Source organism: Salminus brasiliensis, chromosome 3, assembly GCF_030463535.1.
Source record: "Salminus brasiliensis chromosome 3, fSalBra1.hap2, whole genome shotgun sequence".
Classification (NCBI taxonomy): domain Eukaryota; kingdom Metazoa; phylum Chordata; class Actinopteri; order Characiformes; family Bryconidae; genus Salminus; species Salminus brasiliensis.
In genome coordinates, this window is record NC_132880.1 from 10213391 (window position 1) to 10236990 (window position 23600).

Here is a 23600-nt window from a genome sequence, read left to right on the forward strand (position 1 = left end):
AACTCTAGTTGTGAAGAGTTATTTTTACACACTTATAATTTCAGGCCACTGTTAAATAGCGTTCTAACATATTTGCCTGCTTAGGTTTTAAATTATACATAGAATTGTGTGTCAGAGAGCAGTAGGAGAACTATTGTTAAATATAGACTGAAAGAGAGTGTTCAGAGAGTGAAAAAATATGGAGTGAGAAACAGAATAAGTGAGAGGAAAGGGGAACAAAGTGATGATGAATGGAGATAATACAAGCCAAAAGGAATAATTGCTTAAAAGGTGATTTCCACTAGTTCTTTTTTTATGTCTGCCGAATTACATTTTAAGAAGGACTTGGGCATCTGTAGTATTCAATTCTTCTAAAAGCTAGATCAACCAAATCAGACAAGATCAATTTAAATAGCTCAACACAACTAATATAACAAGTACTTTATCCAAATTCCACACAAAGCATCTTTAGTGTTTAGTGTCATGGCGTGTTTGGCCAGACAAGGTGGGATGAACACCCGGTGTTCCACCCTGGTGTTAGAGGCATCCACCTCAACCACGAATGCCTTTAGAGGGTTGGGGTGGCGAAGTAACGGGGCCAACGTGAGCGCGCGTTTCAGCGTCTGGAAGGACTCGTTTTATAGACGAATGAAACGTCTATAAAAATTTGCAAACCCCAGAAACTGCTGGACCTCCTTACAGAGCCAGGAGAAAGCCAATCTAGGACTGCCTGGACCTTGATCTGGTCCATCTGACCCTCCATTTTTTGAGTTTAGCAAAGAGCTGGTGGGCCCTAAGCTTTGCCAGGACTAGACAGACCTTGTGCACATATGTGGGCAGGTCAAGGGGTAGCGCCCGTAGGCGCCCGTAGGACGGGACCAGGGGTAGCGCTTAGTTATCATGTACAGCAAGCGATAGTCAATACGTAGCAATGAGGTGGAAGCTTTGTAGCCTAGGTCTTACTAAAGACATCCTGCATGTCTATGTACTCTGGGGGCAGATCGACCTGAACCTCATGTTCAGTGCTCTCTCTAGTGGTTGACATGATTCAGAGAGGGGCTAGGTGCTCCTGACAATAGGAGGACCAGGACACAATTTTCTTTTCGGGCCAGGAAAGCTTTAAACTGCTTGAGGTAGTCCGAGGAGGGTTTTTCATGTAGTTTCATCCCAGGTGGCTTTGGCCCAATCCAGAGCTCTGCCCGTGAGAAGGGATACCAAAAAGACAATCTTCGCCTGGTCGATGCCGTCCAGTTGATTGCTAGAACACTAAGCTCTGAAGCAGGATTGCCAGAATACGCATCTGGTTTGCCCACCAGATACGGACTATGGAAGGTGGTGACTGGCCTAGGAGAACCAGTGGGCTCCAACAAAGCTTACACCAGCTTTGTGAACCCTGAACGCCACCTGCTGCTGTTGGTCAGCCTGTTGCGATACAAACTATACAAATGAAGGGGACAAATGAAACCACAAGAGTAGCTTGGTGGAGAATTATTTCACGGCCGAGAGTCGCAGTCAGGAAGCTCCTTAAGTGATCCCAGTCCCAGGTGCAACACATGAGCATGGATCAAACACAAATCAACCGAAAACAAGGCAAAAGTCCTTATATGGGCCTGTGGGATCCCAAGGGAGATCCTTGGACTTCTTCTGAAGCCAAGCCTTGGTGGATTTTGAGGTATGCTTGGAATCATTGTCGTATTGGAAGGTCTAATGACACCCAAGCTACAGCAACAAAAGGCATGGTGTTTTCTTCTAGGATGTCCTAAAACTTGGCTGAATCCATCATTCCTCTTCCAGATATACTGCTAATCCATAATCCAGAAATGTTTTGTTGCTCCACAGAACAGAATCCCAAACGTTCTGTGACTCATTTACATGGTTTTAGGCAGACTCTGGATTTTATTGTGCTTTTGGGTCAGTAGAGGTGTTCCACCATTAATGGTGTTCCACCTTCAATGTTTGGTATGGGCCTTACTGTGCAGACTGAAACATCAGTGCCTGCTTCCAACAAATCTTCCTTCAGGTCTTTTGCAGTCACTTAGGGATTTTTGAAAACCTGCCTGTGATAGCTGCCTCTTTCTGCCAAGGCCAGTATTCCCTGAACTTGTAAAGCAACTGTCACCACTTTAAAGAATAATAATTATATGTTTGACAATTTCGCACCAAACCACTCTGAATGACTACATCTCCACTTCTTAATTATGCCAAACTTTGGTTGAATTCCTCTTTAAGACTGGTTGCAGCTAGATGAGCAGAAAGTAGAGGGTGAAAATATAAATGGAGGAGGAGAAGGTAGTAACAAAAATGAAATAAAAATGAAGAGAGAGCTGATGGAGTGCATTTATTTGATAAACCTCTCATCTCTCAGCAGTTGCATCCATGCCTTAATCATTTTACGTGCAATAAGCAAGAGTAAGAGAGAGAACAAATTCACCAGGGAAACACTCTATCAAGCAGCTGATGATCAAAAGCAATTACGTCCCATCGTTAAGCATAATAAATGAAGAGACAGCAAGCAGGAAAGAAAAGTGCAAAAAAAAAAGGAGATAATTTTCCAGCACTCCAACATCAGACCTCCACTATAGGTTTCTTCAGTTTCTGCTTGTTCTTGAGTCGTTTTACCTGTAGTTTTGCCTTCATCAAGGGAAAGTCCATGCTTGATTGGATTGTGATGAGGTGACTGACTTGGCTGTTGCAGAACATTCTACCTCTTTGCTTTAAAAAAGTCTTGGATTGCTTTCATAGTATGCTTTGGGTCACTGTCCATTTGCACTGTAAAGAAGCCTTGGGGTGATATTTGATATATCGGATGTTATGTTAACTGGACTTTGGGATTTATAATGCAAATAATTGTAGGGGTTTTTTTCACATTCCACTTCCATGCATACTCCCCTGTAAAGAGAAAATTAATGAGCTTGTCCAGATAAGGGGGCACACACCAGTTTGGCAGTATTTCCGTTTCCAACCAGACTAATGCAGAGATCCACTGGATGTTGACAGAGTTACATGCCTTCTGTACAGCAAACAGATCATCAACAAGGATGATAATACTACAAATCTGTAAGTACCCCTCTGGATATATCATCCAGCTCAGCATTTCCTGCACCTTAAGTGTCCTGATGGTTCAGATGAGTTGTAATATAGTTCCCCACAGGCATTTAGAGTTAATTTCCTCTGCTTATGCAAAAGGAGGTACGCTTGTTGCCAATATGCTTGTTTAGCAATATTTAGGTTTACAAATGAACTTCATGGGGGGAGTCATGTGATGTGCATGTTCTACTGGAAACTTACCATACCGAACATGTTTGAAAAAGTGTGTTGCTCAATACTTAATTCAGAAACTACTGGGAACTCTTCATGAATCCAAACATCTGTCTCCTAAACATATCACTTTTTCCCCACAATTAACCCAACAGATCTTTAAAGTAAAAGGTCACATGACTAAAAGAAGCAAAAGGCTGCTGTAATGTGCCCACATGGAATACTTTACACAATTAAATTTGCATCACAGTACTATCGTTCATCACTGTAATTCTGCAGATGATACATGTCACATTAATGCCAAGTCTACTGTGCAGTGCAAGGCAATCAGTTTGTGTCATGATAATACAGACATGTTATACTTTGGAATTCATCCTGCTGCTTTTGTCAGCATTCACATAATTGAAAGTGAGGCAGTTCCAGTGACAGCCATACACACCTCCACTCCACCTCCAGCTGTATTCACGTGTATTTGATTCGTGTTCTTTGTTTCATTGATTTTCATTGATTGTCTGTATCTGGTCCACGTAGTGTCTAGTTAGCTCTTTAAGTCAAGGCGACGCCCGCCCGCCTCTGCTCAAGTCATGTCGGTGGCCCTGCCTGCCTCTGCTCAAGTCATGTCGGTGGCCCTGCCCGCCTCTGCTCAAGTCATGTCGGTGGCCCCGCCCGCCTCTACTCAAGTCATGAAGGCGGCTCCGCCCGCCTCTGTTCATGTCCCGGCAGTGGCATCTGTGCCTCTTATCAGGCAAGCAGCTCCAGCTGCCCCAGTTTCAAGGTCTGGTCAGGTGGTGGTTCCCGTGACTGCCCCAAGGCGAGCGGTGCCGGCTGCCCAAATTCTGCTTGCTGCCCCAATACCCCAATGCCCCAATTCATGGTCCGGGAGGGGTATGGTCCTGAGGTGCGCTCCTGGGTGCCGGCCGATCAGGGTGTTGGCCCTGCATGTTAGCGGGATCTTCACGGCCGTAGCCCCCGGGATGGTCGCCTCTCCACTAGTACTGCGCCCCTGCGTCTTCAGCGGTCAGTCCCAGCACTCCTGGCTGGCGGGGTTCCTCGGCGGCTGTTCATGCGCCGCAGGTTGCTGGCCAGCGACCGGGGTGTCCCCGTCGTTCACGGCTTTGGTCTCAGACTCTTATGTTGCCATTCTGTTCATGTCTCAAGCCACGTTTTAAGTTGTATTCACGTGTATTTGATTCGGGTTCACCTGAGGCTGGGGTATTTAGGGAGCCAGCGCTAACCATTTCACTGTCGAGAATTTATCATTCTGAGCCAACCTGGTGAGTTGGCGTATGTATCTGGTATATTCCTTACCACAGTTTACCACATTTTCTTTACCTTTTCTGTTGGAGATAATTATAAATTGCAAAACGGCATGCATTCGCACACCGATGCATTTATCACGTTTTTTGCCAACAACATGACAATAGCACTAAGTGCATGTGTACAGGCAATCCAATCTGACCGTTGAAATATATGTCACATGTCCACAAATCTGATTTGAAAAGAACGGATTTAACATGTTCACACAGCACTGAAAAAATCTGAATTGTGTCACATTAAGACAAAAAAACAGATTCAAGGCATCTTAGCCTGGCAACATGAATGTAGCCGAAGTAACAGTGCTAGGTCAATCCAGAAAGCTTACTAGCCTAGCCACTGATCTACAGGTTAATACAACCAAGCTAGCATTAGTGTTTCCTCTGTCATTAAACAAAATAGTAAAAAAAAACAATTCTATCTTTATTTAGCTTAAAACAAAAGGAGAAAGACAGGTTAATTTACTCTACCCACATAAAAAATGAGCCATACTAAATCTAAATAGCCAGGCAGCTACTTTGCTGACCCCATATTAATGTGCTCCTCAGATAATCTGTTGCTTCCGTTTTTAGCATGTATGCTAGCAGGGTCTTATTTTTACACCTTTGGAAGAAAATGGTACATTTTCCTGAATTTACTTGTGATTCTGGGTTACTATAAACATTTTTCTTTAAGTTTCTAGTTTATTATAATGCTAATGACAGTCATTTGTAGTCTTATGTAGTCTTATGTAGACCTAGCTATAATGCTAATTGAACAGCATAATGTATAGTAGCATAATTAACTTCACAGTTCAGGCTGGAATGCCACTGCTATCGCAACAGCTCTTTATAATTATATATATTCAAATGTAATGAAGTACTTCAGTCAATATTATTTGAAAAAGTAAATTTTGCTTCATATTACTATTATTATTTTTTATTTATTTATTATGTTTTATTATTGTTGTTGTTGTTGTTAACTAATAATATAATACTACTAGTAGTAGCAAGGTATGTTAGGAAAGGTGTGTATTTATAAAAAAAAAAAGACCTTGCACATAATGCGCAAGGATGTATCCTATATTGTAGACACTAGCATTCAATGCAGCTAACCAACATCCAGCTAACCTAGGTCTGTGTCATTTGCGCCTTCATGATACATCCCCTGCTGAAAAACACTGCAAAGACCGACATAAAATTCCAAGCTGGTCTGAGCCAGTTCTGGTGTTGGTGCGGTGCTGGTTGACCAGCATACCAGTGTTCAAAACACAACAAATGTTCATTTATGCTGGCCTGTGCCGTTTTTCTTAGGATGGTAGCTTTTAAACCAGAAAATCCTGCTTTAGCAACTGTCGTGGCACCGCTGTAAAGGATGCAAGTATGTATGTTTAAAGATCTCTGATCTTATTATTTTTTACAAACCGTGTCCTTTACTTTATTTCTAAATCTTCCAAAGGGATTAGAAAGAAGAAATTACATGTTTTTGAAGAAACCATGCAGTTGTTATTATAGTTCACCCACCCTAAAAAAGGTTGTTCTTATTCTGATCCTGGTTTTGTCTAAATGTACTCTCAATGTGTCCTGAGCTGCTCTTTTTATGCACTTTAATTAAATATATATTCTTGAGCACATTTGGGACAGAGTATTCGTATTTTCACGTTATTCTATCTAACCCTGGTTACGCAAGCCAAGCTCATCCAGTGTGTCTGACACCAAGGGAACTCAGCCAAGGGTTCAGTTCAGCAGAGGTAAAAGCTCTGTACAACCTTTAAGATGGAGTGTGTGTGTGCGTGCACGTGTTAGTGTATGTGTGTGTTTTCTTCTCAGCAGTATCTCTGAGGAGCCCCTGCTTTGCGGGGATGTTTTGTTCTTGTCGTGTTGATGAATGTATGAGTAATGAATGTCCTAACAACATGATCTCCGGCCTTATCGCAGGCCCTGTTGTTCCTCAGCTGACACAAGACACTCTGTTCCTCACCGCAAACTCCGTACATGCCAATGTGTGTGTTTGTTTAGTACATTTACAGCACATTACAAGGAAAGTTGTCATTTTGTGGGAAAAACAGAGCTCAACATTAGTACTCTGTAAAAGGGGTTTATTATAATGGCAATTTCTGTACCTGTTTAGTGATTACAATATTTGTATCTATATTTAGATTTGAATCAGAAGTGGGCGTGGCCTAAACCAGAACTTAGGCTTCATATTTAACAGGTCCTTTAAGAAGCCAACAGAGATCTGCTGCCCAGTGCTCAGCGTGGGATTTGAAGTATATAAGATGATGAAGTGCTGAAGCGGATTGTGGGTTGGTGCTGGTCATTCACAGATCTTGATGTTCAAACAATATATTTCCATTAGATATCAGAATCAGAATCGCTTTATTTCGCCAAGTATATTACACATAAAAGAAATTTTACTTGGTGAGAGCAACACAAGTATGACATGTAACAAACAAATTGTAAACAAGTATTACACTGAGAGAGAAAAATACACTAAACAACAAATAATTTAATTAAAACATTTCACGTTTTTGTATTGCAATACTAAAATTTTCCACACATTTTTACATCAGGCCAGTTTGTATAGAAATATAGTGTTGTTTTGGAGCTCAGTTAGGCAGTGTTTAGGTCAGACTAGTGGAGCGAGCTCAGTCTTGCCTGAATACTTTACAAAAGCATTGTTTTCTATGCCTTGTCTGATCTAGTAGCCATGTGGATCCATGAGCTAGTCAGCTCTGTTAGTATATTTACTGAGGCCTTAAGCTACAGATCAAGCAGAATCAGGGGGCACAGACAGGAAAGGAATTTTCAACAAAATATTTGGCTGAAGCCACAACATTTCCTAGCAAATAAAAATGTGGCCTACACAACAGACAAAAATAGCACATTTTTTATTTATATCTTTTTAGAATGTACTACATGCTAATCATGAATAATGTGGTTATACTTAGCATGAACAGTTGACAAATTTCCCTATGTTCCAGCTAATATGCGAATGTGGGGCCTGTATGGGTCGCCCAACTCGAAACCAAAATGTTTTGTCCTCTGGTTCTATGTTGGCCCCAAATATGAATGCCCGACTAGGTATCAGTGACAAAGTTACCTAGCCCACCTTTTTTAATGAAAAGTCAATACTTGCAATATTGTTGAGCCTAGGCCTAAACATAACCCTGATATTAACCTAAGTACCCAAAATTACTCAGGTTAAGGTTAGGGTTATGTTTAGTTCTAGGCCTACCTGGGATACATGACAAAATGTCCCATTAATATTGTAGAAATAATGACATACTGTATCATTGATGTGAAGCATGTAGATAGTTTTACATTTAGGAAATGAAAAGGACAGCACAGAATTCTAAAAGCTTGAGTGTGGTCTCTTTTTTTTGCATATGATTTCTTCCTTCAGTAGTTTTTGAATGACAGGTGCAAAAATGTCTGTATGTGTAATCTATCGTTATATGTCACTCAGACAAATAAGCCACTAATTAGTAGTGCCTTGTAGAATACTTGTAGAATACACCAATTACTGTGGACTGCCATAACGACTGAGTTTAAGGGAGGCTGTGTGTATATAAGAGAGAAGCAGAAAGAGAGAGGTTTATTGAAATTTGCTGAAAGAACCTCCTGGACCAAACTTGCAAACTTGTGACAACCCCCTCCTCCCCCTCTGATGTTTCCCCTTGACTCTCTCTCTGTGTCTGTGTGTGTGTGTGTGTGCATTTTCTCTTCGCCCTGCTGGGAGCTTCAGAACATTCCTCACATTCCATCTCTCCCGATTGGTGCATGTGCATTTTACCTCACTTAAGGTCATCATCACAGCACTCACTGCGCTTAAACGTCAATGGCTTACGTCCAGTACAAAAAAATAAACACATTATCCTCATTTTGTAATCAGTTGGATCCATGTTTTTAATGTTGAAAGTTTAGTCAAAGCAACAATTTAGTTACTGCCAATTTCCATCCACATGTAAGGATTCCCCATCAAATGATACAATCTCTGGGAGGCTAAAGTAAGTCAAATAAAGAGCCAAGAATGCTAGTTTTTTTTATGAATGCTAAAGTCACTGGACAGCTTAACATGCTCGGAGGAGAACTGCCGATTTTGTTACAACAGCTAACAGACGCTAGTTGCCCATGTTGGCTAGTTGCTGTTGCATAAGTTAAAGGATGCTAGATATGTTAACTGGTAGCAGTTACGGCAACAGACACTGCATTGGCCGGTTTCTGGTACATCAGCTAACAAAGACTAGCTATCTCTGTTGGCTGGTTGTCATTACAGCAGCTAACATACACTAGCTAGCTGTGTTGGCTAGTTGGTGTTATGTCAGCTAAAAACACACTAGCTATTTGTGTTGGCCAGTTTTGCAGCCACCAAGATGGTGAGTGAAATGATATCAGTGTATTATATAAACCATTCTCCAAGATAAATCCTGAAAACTCTCAGTCTGAATACAGTCACTTGTACGGACTTGTTTGACTACATAAAAAAATCAGTGTTATATTAGTGCATACTTTGTGTGTTAAACACCTTAGGTTTCATTTTCGGTTTGTCAGCAAGCTTGACGACATGTGAGGGAAATTTTTTATTTCCATATCTGTTCAGAATAGGGTTACTTTTCTGTATTGGATCCACATTTCAAAGACCAAATACACCATGGACCCTAGTACAAATTAACAAATACATGAAGTTCATATCATTGTGTAATTTCTATGCAAATCTGTCTGCAAACCAACACACCCACTTCAACTCAGCCAGGGCTTTTAATGAGCTGATTAGGTGTGTTAGGAAAAGAAAGACTCCAGTGTTACTCCATGATCAAGCATTGAGAACCGCTGCTTCACAGGACAGCAGCGGTGGCCTAGCATGTTTTAGGTGTAACATTCTCTTTAGGCTGGGGTGTGAAGGCAGTGTTGCATCTCCACTCCCATCGGCCGCCTGGTGTAATCCCAGCAAGCAGCTCTGAACCTTCCCCTCCCCCTCATAGCTTCCCCTGCACTGCCCTGCCCTTGCCACAGCTTCCAGCAGCCCCAGCTCTCTGTTCTTCATTTGCTTAAAAGGGGACTGCACCCACCCACTCTTGGCCATCAGCCCTTTGTATGTGTGCAAATCGCAGGGCCTCGGGTATCTTCCCTCACTGTTTTGGTGCATGCCTTTGGGCTGTACCTTTTTTTACACAGTGCACAGAACAGGAAAAAAAAACAAAACGCACAAACGCAATAGCCTACATGACTTTCTCATATCACCCACTACACACACACATAAACACACGTTCATGTGGAAAGCTCCCCTCCCCCACGTCTCGAGTTTGCGCGCAGCACACTCAGCCACTGGTCCCTGTCCTCGTTTTTTAAACGTATCTGCTGCCTAATTCGCTCAGTTACATAAGAGACAATTATACAACCAATTCGCTCGGCTTCTCAAACTGCACAGCATCACAAAGGGCACTTCAAGCACATAATGATGTGGGGAGGGCGACTATATGACAGAGACAGAAAGAGAGGGAGAGGGACAGAGAAAGAGAGAGAGGGAGGGAGAGAGAGAGATAGAGATGTGGGATAAATACAGCACAAGATGAGGACAGACAGCACAAGGACAGTACAGGACAGTACACAACAAGAACAGGACAATGATAGATTAAAAATGCAGAGGACATACACAATGAGTAACTGAGCGCAAAAGACAAATTACACCCAGAATGGAACTATAGTCCTTTTGTATAGTCCTCCTGAATCTGAAATCTACAGAAACTACAAAAAAACAGCAGAATATTTTTCTTCCAAAGCAAAAAAATAAAAAAGCAAAGCTTAAAAACCAAAACTAACAGGGATCAACAAATAAACTATGTGCTCAAAAATTGGTAGTAACAAGCTCATAAAATCAAGAATGTTAATAGGGAATACTGTTACATGTTCAGTAGGGAGTCTAGTACTGATGTAGAATGATTATTTATGGAACACAAACACCACTCCAACACCTCCTAAGGGTATTTGATGGCACTCAATCACAGGGAATGCTGGTGGGCTTTACACCCTTCTAGTGGACTCTTAATACTAGGCAAGGTGCCCTACAGGTCAAGGACTGGCTACTCCAGTGCCTTCCATTCTGTTGGCAATACATTTGATGAAGCAGATAATAACAAGCCTTTAGTCTGCAAGATTGAACTGCAGTGCTACACACTAAATACTGTGTGCAGTGGATACTGGATGCATTATGAAAAACTCACTTTCAAATGCATTTGACAATATGGCGTCACTACCAACCAACAAACTAGCATGTCTACCAACCAGTTGTCAAACTGTTAAATAAGACAACCCTGTCAGCTTTTTGTGGGCTGCATAGGAGAGAAAACAAGACTTCAACATGCCATTTAGATTTGGCTTGGCTTCCTACCACACAAGCCATCTAGTTCTGCAAGGGCAGTTTTAAAAGGCAGTCACAGGTCAAAAATGGCAAGGCACAGGGCTTCTTGGGCTACTTGAAAAATGCATCACAGCCATCAGGCCTTGAGTGGTCCAGCGGAATAAGGTTCTGCTTCTAAGACCAGAGGCTTGCTAGTTCAAATCCTGGTCATGCTGCTAGCGATCGGCAGCCAGGGCAATTGGCCTTGCTCTCTCCAGGGTGGGTAGATGGCACTTTCTGCCAACATCACTCAAGTGCAATGCTGGCTTGCTTTGGCTTTCAGCTGGCTGATGCATCAGAGCTAGGGACTTTCCTGGTGCTTTTCTTCGAGTGCGTTGGTTGTCCGGTCGTGTTGCAGTACCAGCAGTTTGGAAAAAGATGCACATGTGTCTGAGAAAGCTTGTGTCTGTCCTCACTCTCCCGGTGCTGGACGCATTCCATGTGACGCGGGGGAGAATATAAATGGGTTGAGTTGGGTAATTGGCGATCCAAATTGGGGATAAAATGGATACAAAATCAGAACTAAAACTTAAAAACCACAACCATCAGAAGACTGAACTCAAGGTGGAGTAAATGTCAGTTAGCTAGTGCAAACAGGAACCAATCAGATTCACTATCCAAATTATTTGCTATTCAGATGTTTTAAGTAGTTTTGTTAGTTCTGTTATGTAAGAAAAATAAACTTGTATCACTAAGCTAAAAACAGTAGCATCAGCCATCTGAATGTTTTATCTGTATTTGTAACCTTTTTAATAGTTGTGTCATACAATATCTGGAACCATACAAGCAAGTCTATAAGATATTATCTAACGTTTGTTTGAGAGACATGTTACACAAGTCTTGTTACATTAACTTTGGAGCTAAAGATGTAAGCTTTAGTCACCAAACAGGTCTTGAATACATTTGGGGTAAGTGAGAAAACGTTTATTTGATTCTTGGATGATTCTTTATGTTTAGGTTAATAACAAAATGATAAGTCTGTGGCTTAAGGGGTTAATATGAAGTATCATGTTGCAAACCTTTTACTTAACACAAAGTAGTCAGTCACGAGGCTGCTAGAATGGATGAAGGGATAAATGAACAGATCACATTGGCAGAGGTGGAGAAAAAAAGAGAAGCTGAGTGGCCTCGATGACTCAGCCTCGATTTTCTCCGTGTTGGTAACATCACAGTTCTGTGAAAATTCCCAAGGAGAGATCCATATCAGGCTGACTTGGCATGACTCCCTGCAGAATGGAGCGAGGGCTTTTTGGCCTTGTGTTTTCATATTCACAGGCAACACAGCAGGCCTGAGAAGGAGAGCCGCTGATTTTTTTTTTTTTACTTTTTCCCGGTATCTGAACTCCAAGAAGAAGACCAGCTGCGATAGAGAGAGAGAGACAGAGGGAGAGAACGCAAATGTAATTAGCTCATGGTGAAGAACGGTGAAGCAGCCAGGCTTTCTTGCAAAGAGGGGGGCAGGGAGAGAGAGTGAGACAGCGGCAGAGAGATAGACATAGAGCAACACAGAGCAGAAAAGAGAGAAAGAGAGAGAGAGAGAGAGAGAGAGAGAGAGAGAATTGCAATGTAATTAGCTCATTGTGAAGAAAGGAGAATGAGCCTGGCCTTCTTTGCAGAAAAAGAGAGAGAGAGAGAGAGACAGAGAGAGAAAAAAAAAGTGAGTTGGGGGGGTAGATAGAAATAGAGAGACAAAGCACAAAGAGAGGAGCAGGTGATGAGACAGAGAGAGACAGAGAGACAGAGAGGGAGTAAATGTAATTAGGTTATAGTGAAATATAAAGAAGCAGCCTGGATTTTTTTTGCAGAGAGAGAGGAAGAGGGAGAGAAACAGAGAAAGAGTGGAAAAAAACAGAGAGAGAGAGAGAGAGAGAGAGAGAGAGAGAGAGAGAGCGAATGTAATTAGCTTATGACGCAAAACAAGTTTAAAGCCCTGTATCATTTAAGAAGAGAGTCAGGAGTTAGGGAAGAAGGGAGAGAAAGTGAAAAGAGAGAGAGAGAGAGAGAGAGAGAGATCACAAATGTAATTAACTCATAGAGGAAAATGGTGAAGAAGCCAGGGCTTCGTGCACATGGGAGGGGCAGCTGGAGACCCAGCGATGCGTCCAGATGACAGGCAGATAGCTCACTGTGTGGAGTGCCTGCTCAAATGTCATCTGTTCCTCATAATTAGATAAGAAAAAGAGTGGCCATGGAGGAGCAGACTGAACCATAAAACACACATGTGCACACGCACAAGTACAGGAATCATCACATAAGCTGGAACAATGCACTCTGGTTGCTTTTACGCTAGTACGTGCTAATGTAGGTTGCTACAGCTGTGTGAAAGTGATTGATGGCTGTCTCTAAATGCTTGCATCCCTTCCTCACCTGCAAGCATGTCACTTCACTTTCAATGATTAGCGCAAAACAGTAGCTAATGGAAATACTGAATTTATGGAACACTTAAAAAAATTCTACAAAATGGGTGCCATTTCCACATTGCAATTTTACAAATTTTCATCAAAAGGAATAATTCTTTAAAACTCCACAATGCAAAAGACATGTTCATCCTCCAAAGAAAATTTGCCGACACTGAAAATGTTTTTTTTTTTTTTTTTCATGTGGTAACATACAGAACAAACTTCAACTCAAATAAATACTTGAATACTTACGTGATGGAGTGGAAAAATTTCCTCCTAAAATGGCCGTAGTTCTTCATGTGGTCACGTTCCTGTCCTAGCACACATGCCAATCAATTTGATAATTTTATCTGTATTAAAAGTGTTAAACCTAAAAAAAAAAACAGTTTTCCCTTTTGCATTTTGCATGACGAGGTGGTTTGGATGATCATTTGTGCTTTTAGCCACCACTAAAGATGGACACGCTCTACAAGTTTAGAGATATAGAATCGTCACTGAAAGTGAAAGAAATATGTGGACTAATGCAGTATAAAATGTAGTAATATTTACTAAATGTTACACAAATATGACTGGTTTATACAGCGTTGTATAGTTCACATGAGCATTATCCTGCCTGCATCACCAAAGTTATACACTACAGTATATACATATATATAATGTTGACAACAACTAATTAATCAATTAAAACTAATCAATTAAAATATTAAAACTTTGGAAGCACATTTTTCATGCATAATGCATGAAATTCAAAATTGCAGACACAAATGACATCCGTTTCATAGAATGACTTAGAAACAGTCAAATCTACGCTATAGCCTACATCACCTATATCCGCATACCCTGTGCTGTAGCCTAAATCACAGCCTGACGCACACCTCCCCAGAAACGTAACTACGTGTTGTGGCAACCCAGACCGTAACAACTGTGATTGGTCCGTTTGGTGGCATCTTATTTAGTTAAAATCTAATTTACAAACACAGGTCATGGAATCTACCTACATTTCCTCATTGGGTATCTCAGTGGCTGGACAAATGTGAAAATTCACCCTTCTTCTGCCTCGGTTCAATGGCCATATGGACTCTCCTCTCCTCCGACGTCCTTTCTCTCTTTTGTTGCAGAAATTTTAGTAAAAGTACAACCCCAGCATAATCCGCTCAGTTTCAGTCACCACTGTTTGTAATACACCAACACAGTCAAAACAGTGGCATTAAGAACCCCCCCCCCATTACCAGACTAGTGTTTTGGCTGCAGAGCAATGCAGACGCATCTACGCACTTGCAGGCTATGGCGTAGGCTCTGTGTTGACTCAACACAGAAGCATAAATTGAGTTACAAACTAGGCCAATAAGGTGCTTTGCGTCTAATAATAATGATAATAAGGAAACTTAGCAACAAATAGTACCGTGCCTGTACAAAGTATTCACCCCTTGGATGCTTTCACCTATTTATTGTTTTTATAAATGGCAAGTATCATTTATAATATAATATAATATATAATATAATTTTTAACAGGAATTTACAAAAAAAACCCTATATAATGTAAAATCAGTATTTGCATAAATATTCACCTTCTTTAAAGTGACTGACTTAATTTAACAAAGGTCCAGGCAGTTGGAAATGTAGATTACCTATATCACAAGTGACTGTAGTGTAAAGACACCTGTCTGGAAAGTCCGACCACTGGTTAATTAGTATTCCTGGCTACAAATGCACCATGAAGGCAGAAGAACACTTCACATAACTCTGAGAAAATGGAAGGAATATAATATGTGTAAATCTGTCTAGAGCAAGCCTTCCTTACACACTGAGAGACAATGCAAAAAGGAGACTAGTGAGGGAGGCCACCAAGTGTACTTAAGCCGTGTGGCGCTATCAAGTCTTGAGACTGCTAAACGTGTATGAGTGAGTGCTTTACAAACTAGGTCCATGAGGAGCTTTGCACTTGAAACACTGCTGTAATTGTACAGCACATAATTCTGTGATGTAGTAAACTGCAATTTTACTGTCATTTACTGTTGATATGGCACAATAAATCACTTCAAATGTTATTTACCTTTACAATATAATAAATATTCCAGTGAACGTTTGCAATGATGTCAACAAGTACACAGATTCTGTTACCCTTTGTGCTCTATTTTTGCACACGACCTTTTGCGTCATTTTGCAATATTGCAAAATCCACCATGGTCCACCATAACTCATGATCCCGCATTGTTGTTCTTTGATACTGAGTGTTCCTGTCTGTGTGTCCATGGTAGTGAATGTGTGTGTGTATGTTGTAGAGGGTCTGATTAACTGGGGTGCTCTGAATCTCATTGCCGCTCTTGCTTTTTTTAATTAAAGGAAATTGCAGGATGGCTGGAGGTAGTGGTGCTGGTGGTGGTGGTGGTGGAGTTAGTATGTGTGTTGATGTGTGTGTGTGTGGTGCTGTACTACTGGGGCAGTTTAATTAAATCAGCCTTGTGGTCCGGGATGAATTAAAACTGTCTCATTATGTTTGAGAACGGCTGATAATGCGCGTGGTGAGACAGCGGTATCTACGGTTGGAGCGCAGCAATAACCACGGACCCTTGAGTGGTCAGCTCTTATTTTCCCTCCCTCTTTCTCTCTAGCAGTTAACTGAGTCATCTCCGCCCCCTGAGTAATCAGCAGCTTCATGTCTTATCTCACACAACTCAATACCAATATCCATTAGCTGCCATATTTGCAGCTCTTCCAGCTGAGAATCGTGCATGTTCGTACAAAACGATGTTGGCGGTCATCACAGCTCAACACCACCACCCCTCTCTCTATATCTCTCTCTCTCTCACTCTCACTCCAATCTCTCTTTCTTTATCTGTTTCATTAAGATGTAGGAGGGCTTGGGCCTCACTGATGTTGAAAGGCTTAAGTTAACCATATTAGACCTAATGTCATGTCAGTGATCTATTCATAGCAGTTGTCTTTGTTTTCTGTGAATTATTATATACCTCTGGAGTATTTGGGCTAGGAGGTGTAGGAACAGTCTTCAGTTTGGAAAATTATAGACAGGTTTAGGACCGTATCTAAGCAGCTTGATGTTCCTGTCACTACAATTGTGCATATTATTTGGGGTTTAAGTTCTACAGAACTGTAGCCAACCTCTCTGGACATGACTGCAAGAGGTCTGGAAGGTCCAGACACTGGTTAATCAGTTTTTCTGGCTACAAATACACCATGAAGACAAAGGAACACTCCACATAACTCAGAGAAACAGTTATGGAAGAGGGGATGGATACAACAAATACCAAGTTACTGAACATCCCCTGAAGTTCAGTTAAATTAATTGTTAAGAAATGGAAGGAATGTGGCATATGTGTGTAAATTTGCTTAGAGCAGGCCTTCTTTACATGCTGCAAGAATGAGACTAGTGAGGGAGGCCACCAAGACACCTATGACTACTCTGGGAGATGGGAGAGACTCTACATACAACAACTGTGGCCTGGGTTCTTTACAAGTCAGAGCTTTATTGGAGTGCAGCAAAGAGAATTAGATCCTCACTACAGTTCACCCAAAGATATGTGGGAGATCTGGAAGAAGGTTCTTTGGTCTAGTGAGACTAAAATGGTGCTTTTTGGCAGTCTGACTAGATGCCATGTTTGGCGGACATCAAACACATCATCAAGCACGAATCATGGTGGTGGCAGTCTCATGCTTTGGGATGCTTCTCAGCTGCAGGCCCTAGAAGTCTTGAGAAGGTAGAGGGTAAAGTGAATGCAGTAAAATATAGTGAAATCCTGAAATACAAATTGATTCAGTCTGTAAGAGAACTACAACTTGGGAGAATATTTATTTTCCAGCAATGACCTGGAGTGCACAGCAAAAGCAAGCCAGAAAAGGTTTAAAGACAACAAGGAGAATGTTGTGGAGTAGTCAAGTAAAAGTCCAAAAAACAATCCTATAGAGGACTTGTGTCTGGACTTGAAAAGGACTGTCCCTATCTATCATGCAATCGCTATTATGTAATTTTACTTTACACTAGAAAATACATTTTTTTTACATTATAACATTTTTATTTTATTGACATTACCTACTTTGTAGGTTTTCACTGTGACATTAAGAGTCCAATTTATATTAAAAGGCCAATTTATATTATCCATTTATAAAATTAAGTGATGATTCTTTAGATCTCTAACTAGATCTTCATACATAAACACCTCTATTAGAAACATGGTTTCTTTGTGGAAACAAAAGTGGTTTTTCTATGACATTGTTGGGAAAAACATTTGAAGCATTTATTTCTCTTTTTTTAATTGCAATAATGTATTTCTATTGTACCCCTTGTATTGTATTTTCTATCCAGTTCCTACCCAGTATTCTCCTCATCTCCCTATGTCCTCCGACACATGTGAAGCCAGCCACCGGCACTTTTCAAACTGCTTCTGATGCAGCATTGCTAGGCAGCCAGCAGAGGAGGAAAGCACGACTCCCCAGCTCCGATACAACAGCTAACAGACACCTGTGCTAACCAACATTATGCAGGGAGTGACATTGAGAGAGCAAGGCCAATTGTTCTCTTTCTGACTCCGGCTGCTGATGGCAAGCAGCATGGCCTGGGATTCGAACCAGCAATCCTCTGATTATAGTGGCAGCATGTAGCCTAACTACTCTGGGGTGCAAATTTAAAAAGGTCTCGAATGGATGGCTGACAATATGTATGTTAGGTCTGATGTGATTAAACTGATGTCTTATAAAGATCAGTGTGTATTATAGGTTGCCCACTTGGAACCTAAATGCTGTCCGATTTTATTAGAAAAACAATGTATTGATCGGTCCCCTGGTATGAATTAGTCCATAGTCTAGAGTGCGGTTACAAAGGACGCTGTGTCCGCTGCGTAGTCTGAGGGTTACTGGAAAAGCGGGTGTTATGATGAGATAGGGGGTGCTGGGTAATCAGACTGAGACAAATTGGGAAGTGACCTCTCAGTGTACTCCAGTGAACTGTGTCTCACCCTCACACTGCATGGCGCACAAGGGTGTAAGTGTTTTGGATGGAAGTGGGTTTGAGTGTGTATGTGTGTGTGTGTGTGCGTACGTCTACATGTGCCTTCAATGCCTCTCTGGAAAACATGGTCGTTCCAGTGGAAATAACATGGCCCTCCCACATCTTGCTGACAGCCTGAGGCAGTTACGTTGCGTTTTTAAGGGTAGATCTCTGAACACTCCCTCCTCCATGCTGTTCCCCTAACCTCAAGCCTACCACACACTGCCATCATAGAGTGACTCATGAAGTTAACAATTAATTCTGCTCGCCGCTGAATCATCTGTTGAGAGTCGTGTTCACATTCCCAAACAAGGAGACAGTGGAGAGTTAGCTAGCGTAGGGGTAACGTTAGAGAAATGCTGAATGAGTCTCATTTCAAGGTCAGTATTATTGAGATTAGTGGCCTTGACAGTGATTGCAAGAGCAATGCTGCCACCTGCAGGTGGCATCAAAAATGGGTGGAGAGGACCACTTACAATCAATGTCCATGCACTGTAAACCTAGACTAAAGGTCTGAAGAACCTCCAAATACACTAACGGTGTAATACCAACACAGGCTTTTTCATACCTGATAGTATAACTCTATGTTGCCTATGTTGTTGTTGTTGTTATAACATTTAAAAACTGCCCCAGGGGGAAGATGTCTCCTAATCTGGTGTAACGATTCCTTCAATTATTCATCCACATTCTTTCCACTTCTTCTTATTATATAATTCATACTTTTTTATATATATAAGAATGTACAATTATATTAACATATGTTATAATATAAACCAATTACGCAAAAACATAGTGGCTATTTGTTTTCTTGGTAATGATCACTATAGCTAGCACATATCATTAATCTTAGCTTGTGCTAAACTCATGATGAAAGCCAAGTGACTGCGGCCAAACAGCTCTATCTTTAACTCATCTGTCCATAGCATATTGTTCCAGAAGTCCTGGTCCTTGCCTAGATATTCATTAGCAAACATTTGTCTTGCCCAGATTGGAGCAGACAGTGCATCTGTGACAGACGTTGGTTGCAGATCCTGGGATGAAACTTGGGGTTTCCTAGAGCCTTTTTTAGCATCTTACTGTCTGCTCTTGGGTTAAATGTAATGTGGTGACCAAGCCTGGAGATTGTCTGATGGTCCATCAGACAGTTAAATGATTGATTCTAGTATTTAGAATTTATAATAATATATTTAACCCCAGATGACACTAATGTGTAGGGGTGTACTTACTATTTTATTTCTGTTAATTATAGTCATACATATGTACATGTTGTTCTCAACATTGATAAGGTGAGGAAAAGGTATAAGGTCTTAAAATCACCTTAAGCATTTCATTGTGTGTACTTTTACTTTTAACTTTTGACTGTAAATATCTAGGAAGTATGCATAAACATACACATTCAGTAAATGTAAAGATTAGGTTTGAACCCATCAAAAAGTTACCCTGTTACCAGACCAGAGTTTAGCATTATACCCTGTCTAAGAAACCTGATTCAACTCCTCAACAAATCAGAATTAGCCTTCTGACATTAAAACAACAAGGAACTAAAACACCAACGCTGAGGTAGATTTAATTATGTGTAGATTTATGTAATTCTATGTTAATTATAACGAGTCATTAGTTAAATCTTAGTCCTCAACTAAAGCTTAAAACAACAGATTTAAATGTAACCTGAAAAATGTAGCACATTTGTATGAATATGGACATGTGACAAAATATGCAAGTGGTCAAAGTAACTTTATATAATAATAATAATAATAATAATACTTTCAGAAACAGAAACATTTAAAGTATGTTATTTCTACAGACTTCTGAATTCTGTGACACAGCTGACGAGAGGTGTTCTTAGACCAATACTTCTGACATGCTGGATAAATTAGGCCTATGCCATGTGCTCACTCAAAATAAAAAAAATATAAAATAACACATTATATAAATACAATATAATAATATAATATACTAACATTGATACTATGTACAGTCAGTGGTCCAGCTCCTTCATTACTGTAGCCTCTCACTCTCAGACATACAGCTTGTACATTCTTGACTGATGCATCACTCACCCATGAGTACTGCCCACCATGCACTGCTGACAGTGCTAAAGGTATTCCTTTAAAAACAATTTAATGGCTGTATTTTTTTAGCAACTACAGCTCGCAAACAACTGGGCTTCAACCTAAAATTATGGATGTATGATGAAAAAAGGTGTTAACAGTGCATGAAAAAAATAGTTTGAAAATGTTTACATTAACATGCTATTAGTTGACAGACACCCAAACATTAATGTGAAATGTATTTATTTTATTGTTCGTACAATAAATAATATTTCTACAGAAGGCGTGATTACGTCATTTTAAGCTGGCTCACCAAAGAAAGTCATTAGAGCCTAAAATACACAAATTGTGCTTTGTAGAGAGGTCTAGTGGACTAGTATTTGAACGCAAACATCCAAACAACTATCAACAAATACATGGAAGTAGGGTAGGAAAGAAATGAACACATGATTTGAGTGAAGTAATGGTGAAAAAATTATGAGCTGCACTGAAATGACCTGCCACAGATCAGTCCAGCAAATCAGTCCAGTTTTGAGAACCATTATATGATTTATTTATCTCATTCTTTCATTGTCACCGCTAATATATAAATAAATCTATTTTGGGTATATCAAAAAGAGAGATTTAGATTTGCCTAGATTTAGATTTGTCAGTTATAGAGTATATGGTGATGTTAGTGCCACGTGCACATTTTGGCGTGGGGGCCTTCACAGGACTAGCTACATAACTGGTATTTTCCACTGAGCTTTTGCGCGTTTGGGAAACGATACCCGTCCGGAAAACGCTTGGACTTTTATTTTGAAAATAAGACTGGCCTTCACTGAGGTTATCATTGTTCTGGCGCCTTTCCCCAGAAACACGTGTTGGAGACCTTGCAGTGGTGTGGAACCCGGGAATTGATGAAGCGTGTCCAGCTTTCAGCACGTTTTCTGTCTCAGTAGCCGTCACGACTTTAGCTAGTTTACTGTAATCTGTTTAAAACGTCTTCTTTTCTCGCAGGTGAGTCCTTCACTACAGCCTTCAATTCTGTACATGTCTTTTTAAATTAGCCAATCTAAAAAAAGTGTCAGAAGACTAGAAAAGGCGGTTACTAACCCAGCTTTCTCTTTAAAAAAAGCTAGCTATATAATATAAATAGACATCTTTTTGTTCTTTATAACAAATATAGCTAATTTAAAGGATTTTTTGGTGCATTCTTGAGTGTTTAATTCTCTGGCTACATCGTTTTAATTTTTGCCCATCGGATAACTACTTGTTGTTGGTTAGCCCCGAGTGTTACTTTAGTAATGTAGCTAGTCACACTGTAATGTAGTTGTATTTGTTCAGTCAGCAAAGTCAACACGGCCCTTGTAATATTTGGGGGGGAAATATGCCACAGCGCCATTGTTTGCCTCAAAAGATGGTGTAGTTAACTAGCTAGCTAGCTTGCTGTCCATGTGTGATGTCATGTGGTCCAGGTTGTTTACACTGTAGTAAACGGACCTCGTTTCATGATCTTACTAGCGCCAGCTACGTTCGCTCGCTTTATGCGTATTTTAGAGTCGAGATGGGTTTCATATCTCTGAAATATGGCGAGCTCACGATGGACAGTAGTGTTGGGTTGTTGCGCAACAACATGGAGAAGTGTGTGTGTGCAAGTCCTGCATCCACATGGACCAGAGAAGGCGAACAGAGGACCTCACGTGATCTAACATTGTGCAAAAGACCTTCTGGTCGTCGACTTCAATCGACTGGTGGTCAGATAAGATGATGCTGTGTTGACCACCAGTAAACAATTGATCTACACTAACTTATATGTCTGAAACTATCCAGACACTCCTTCTAAATGAATAGAAGAGCATAAACAATAGTTAAAGTGGGATGCAGGATCTGGAGCAGCTAGTCACCATGGCCTTTGCCAAGCATTGGATAGAGGTTTGGAACTTGCATTCCATGGAGTCTGTATATCCATATCTAACCATGCTATGGCTGCATGCAATCAGATTCTTATGGCAATGTTCCAACAACTTTTGGAACACCTTCCCAGAAGAGTAGTTGCAAAGGGAGAACACAAGTAGCTCTGTGTTAAGCCTAGCCTAGATTTCAGAAGACATTACCTTAACAGACCGTACTGTAGCTTACCTGATGTGCACCTTAACCTTAATACAAAGTAGTTGCTTTATATGCTGGTTGTTTTTATAACCTGTGCCTCATGCCCATGTCCTTTCCTGTCGTTGCAGTGGATGAATAACATAATGAAGTATATTCTGGTAACGGGTGGTGTAATCTCTGGGATTGGTAAAGGCATTATTGCAAGTAGTGTTGGTACCATTCTGAAGTCCTGCGGCCTCCATGTCACTGCCATTAAAATTGATCCCTACATCAACATCGATGCTGGGACCTTCTCTCCCTATGAGCACGGTAAGGTCTTAAGGTCTGAACAGTATTGCTGTGTGTGCAGTGTTGTTTAGTAAACTGAGTAGAGGCACCAGTCAGTGGGTCAGGGTTTTGGGATATATATATATATATATATATATATATATATATATATATATATATATATATATATATATAACCCAAAGGTTCCCACAGAGCCTTATGAAGTCTATACTAGTAGTGTCTAAGTATATATAATAAGTAATGTCAGGTAACCAGATGTTTTGTGGATTATTGTGATGCATGTATAAATCACAGTGGGCAAGGTCTAGATGATTGGTTGCTTTACTGTACAGGATTTTATTTTTAATGCCAATACGTAGGTGAAGTTTTTGTGTTGGACGACGGCGGAGAGGTAGACCTTGATTTGGGCAACTATGAGCGTTTTCTGGACATCCGCCTCACCAAGGACAACAACCTCACCACTGGAAAGATTTATCAGTCTGTGATTAACAAGGAGCGACGTGGAGACTACCTGGGCAAAACTGTTCAGGGTAAGTTCAGCTGTTTTGGAGATTTTGTAGAACATGAATGCTTACTCCGTAGGGCTGCACAGGGTACCATTCCGTAATTCCATTCTGTCACATTATTGGCCTTTGCTGTAGTGACATTGCACAAGACTATAGATAACTAATCAGTGTGCACAATGAACATGCTGATCAGTCACACTTCCACATCAGAGTCTGTGGGGTTTTGACATTCGTACAGTCTAAAGTACTGGAAACAAATTGAAATAAATGGAAATAAATTGAATATATATTCTCTGTTGACACTTGTGCATTTGTATCCATCCATCCATCTTTC

General features: G+C 40.7%; 1 protein-coding gene across 4 annotated transcripts in view; it reads left to right on the forward strand.

The window, feature by feature from the left end:
* ctps1a (CTP synthase 1a) overlaps positions 1 to 23600 on the forward strand; it is a 98489-nt gene that overhangs the window by 67617 nt on the left and 7272 nt on the right. For 3 of the 4 annotated variants that reach the window (XM_072675416.1, XM_072675417.1, XM_072675415.1), the window contains exons 2-3: positions 22601 to 22781; positions 23120 to 23290. In XM_072675416.1, coding sequence (XP_072531517.1) covers positions 22604 to 22781; positions 23120 to 23290 — 349 coding nt within the window. In that variant the 5' untranslated portion in view covers positions 22601 to 22603. Of the gene's footprint in view, positions 1 to 21205; positions 21381 to 22600; positions 22782 to 23119; positions 23291 to 23600 lie in introns of those variants that run through there. The other variant, XM_072675414.1, reaches the window with a different exon arrangement.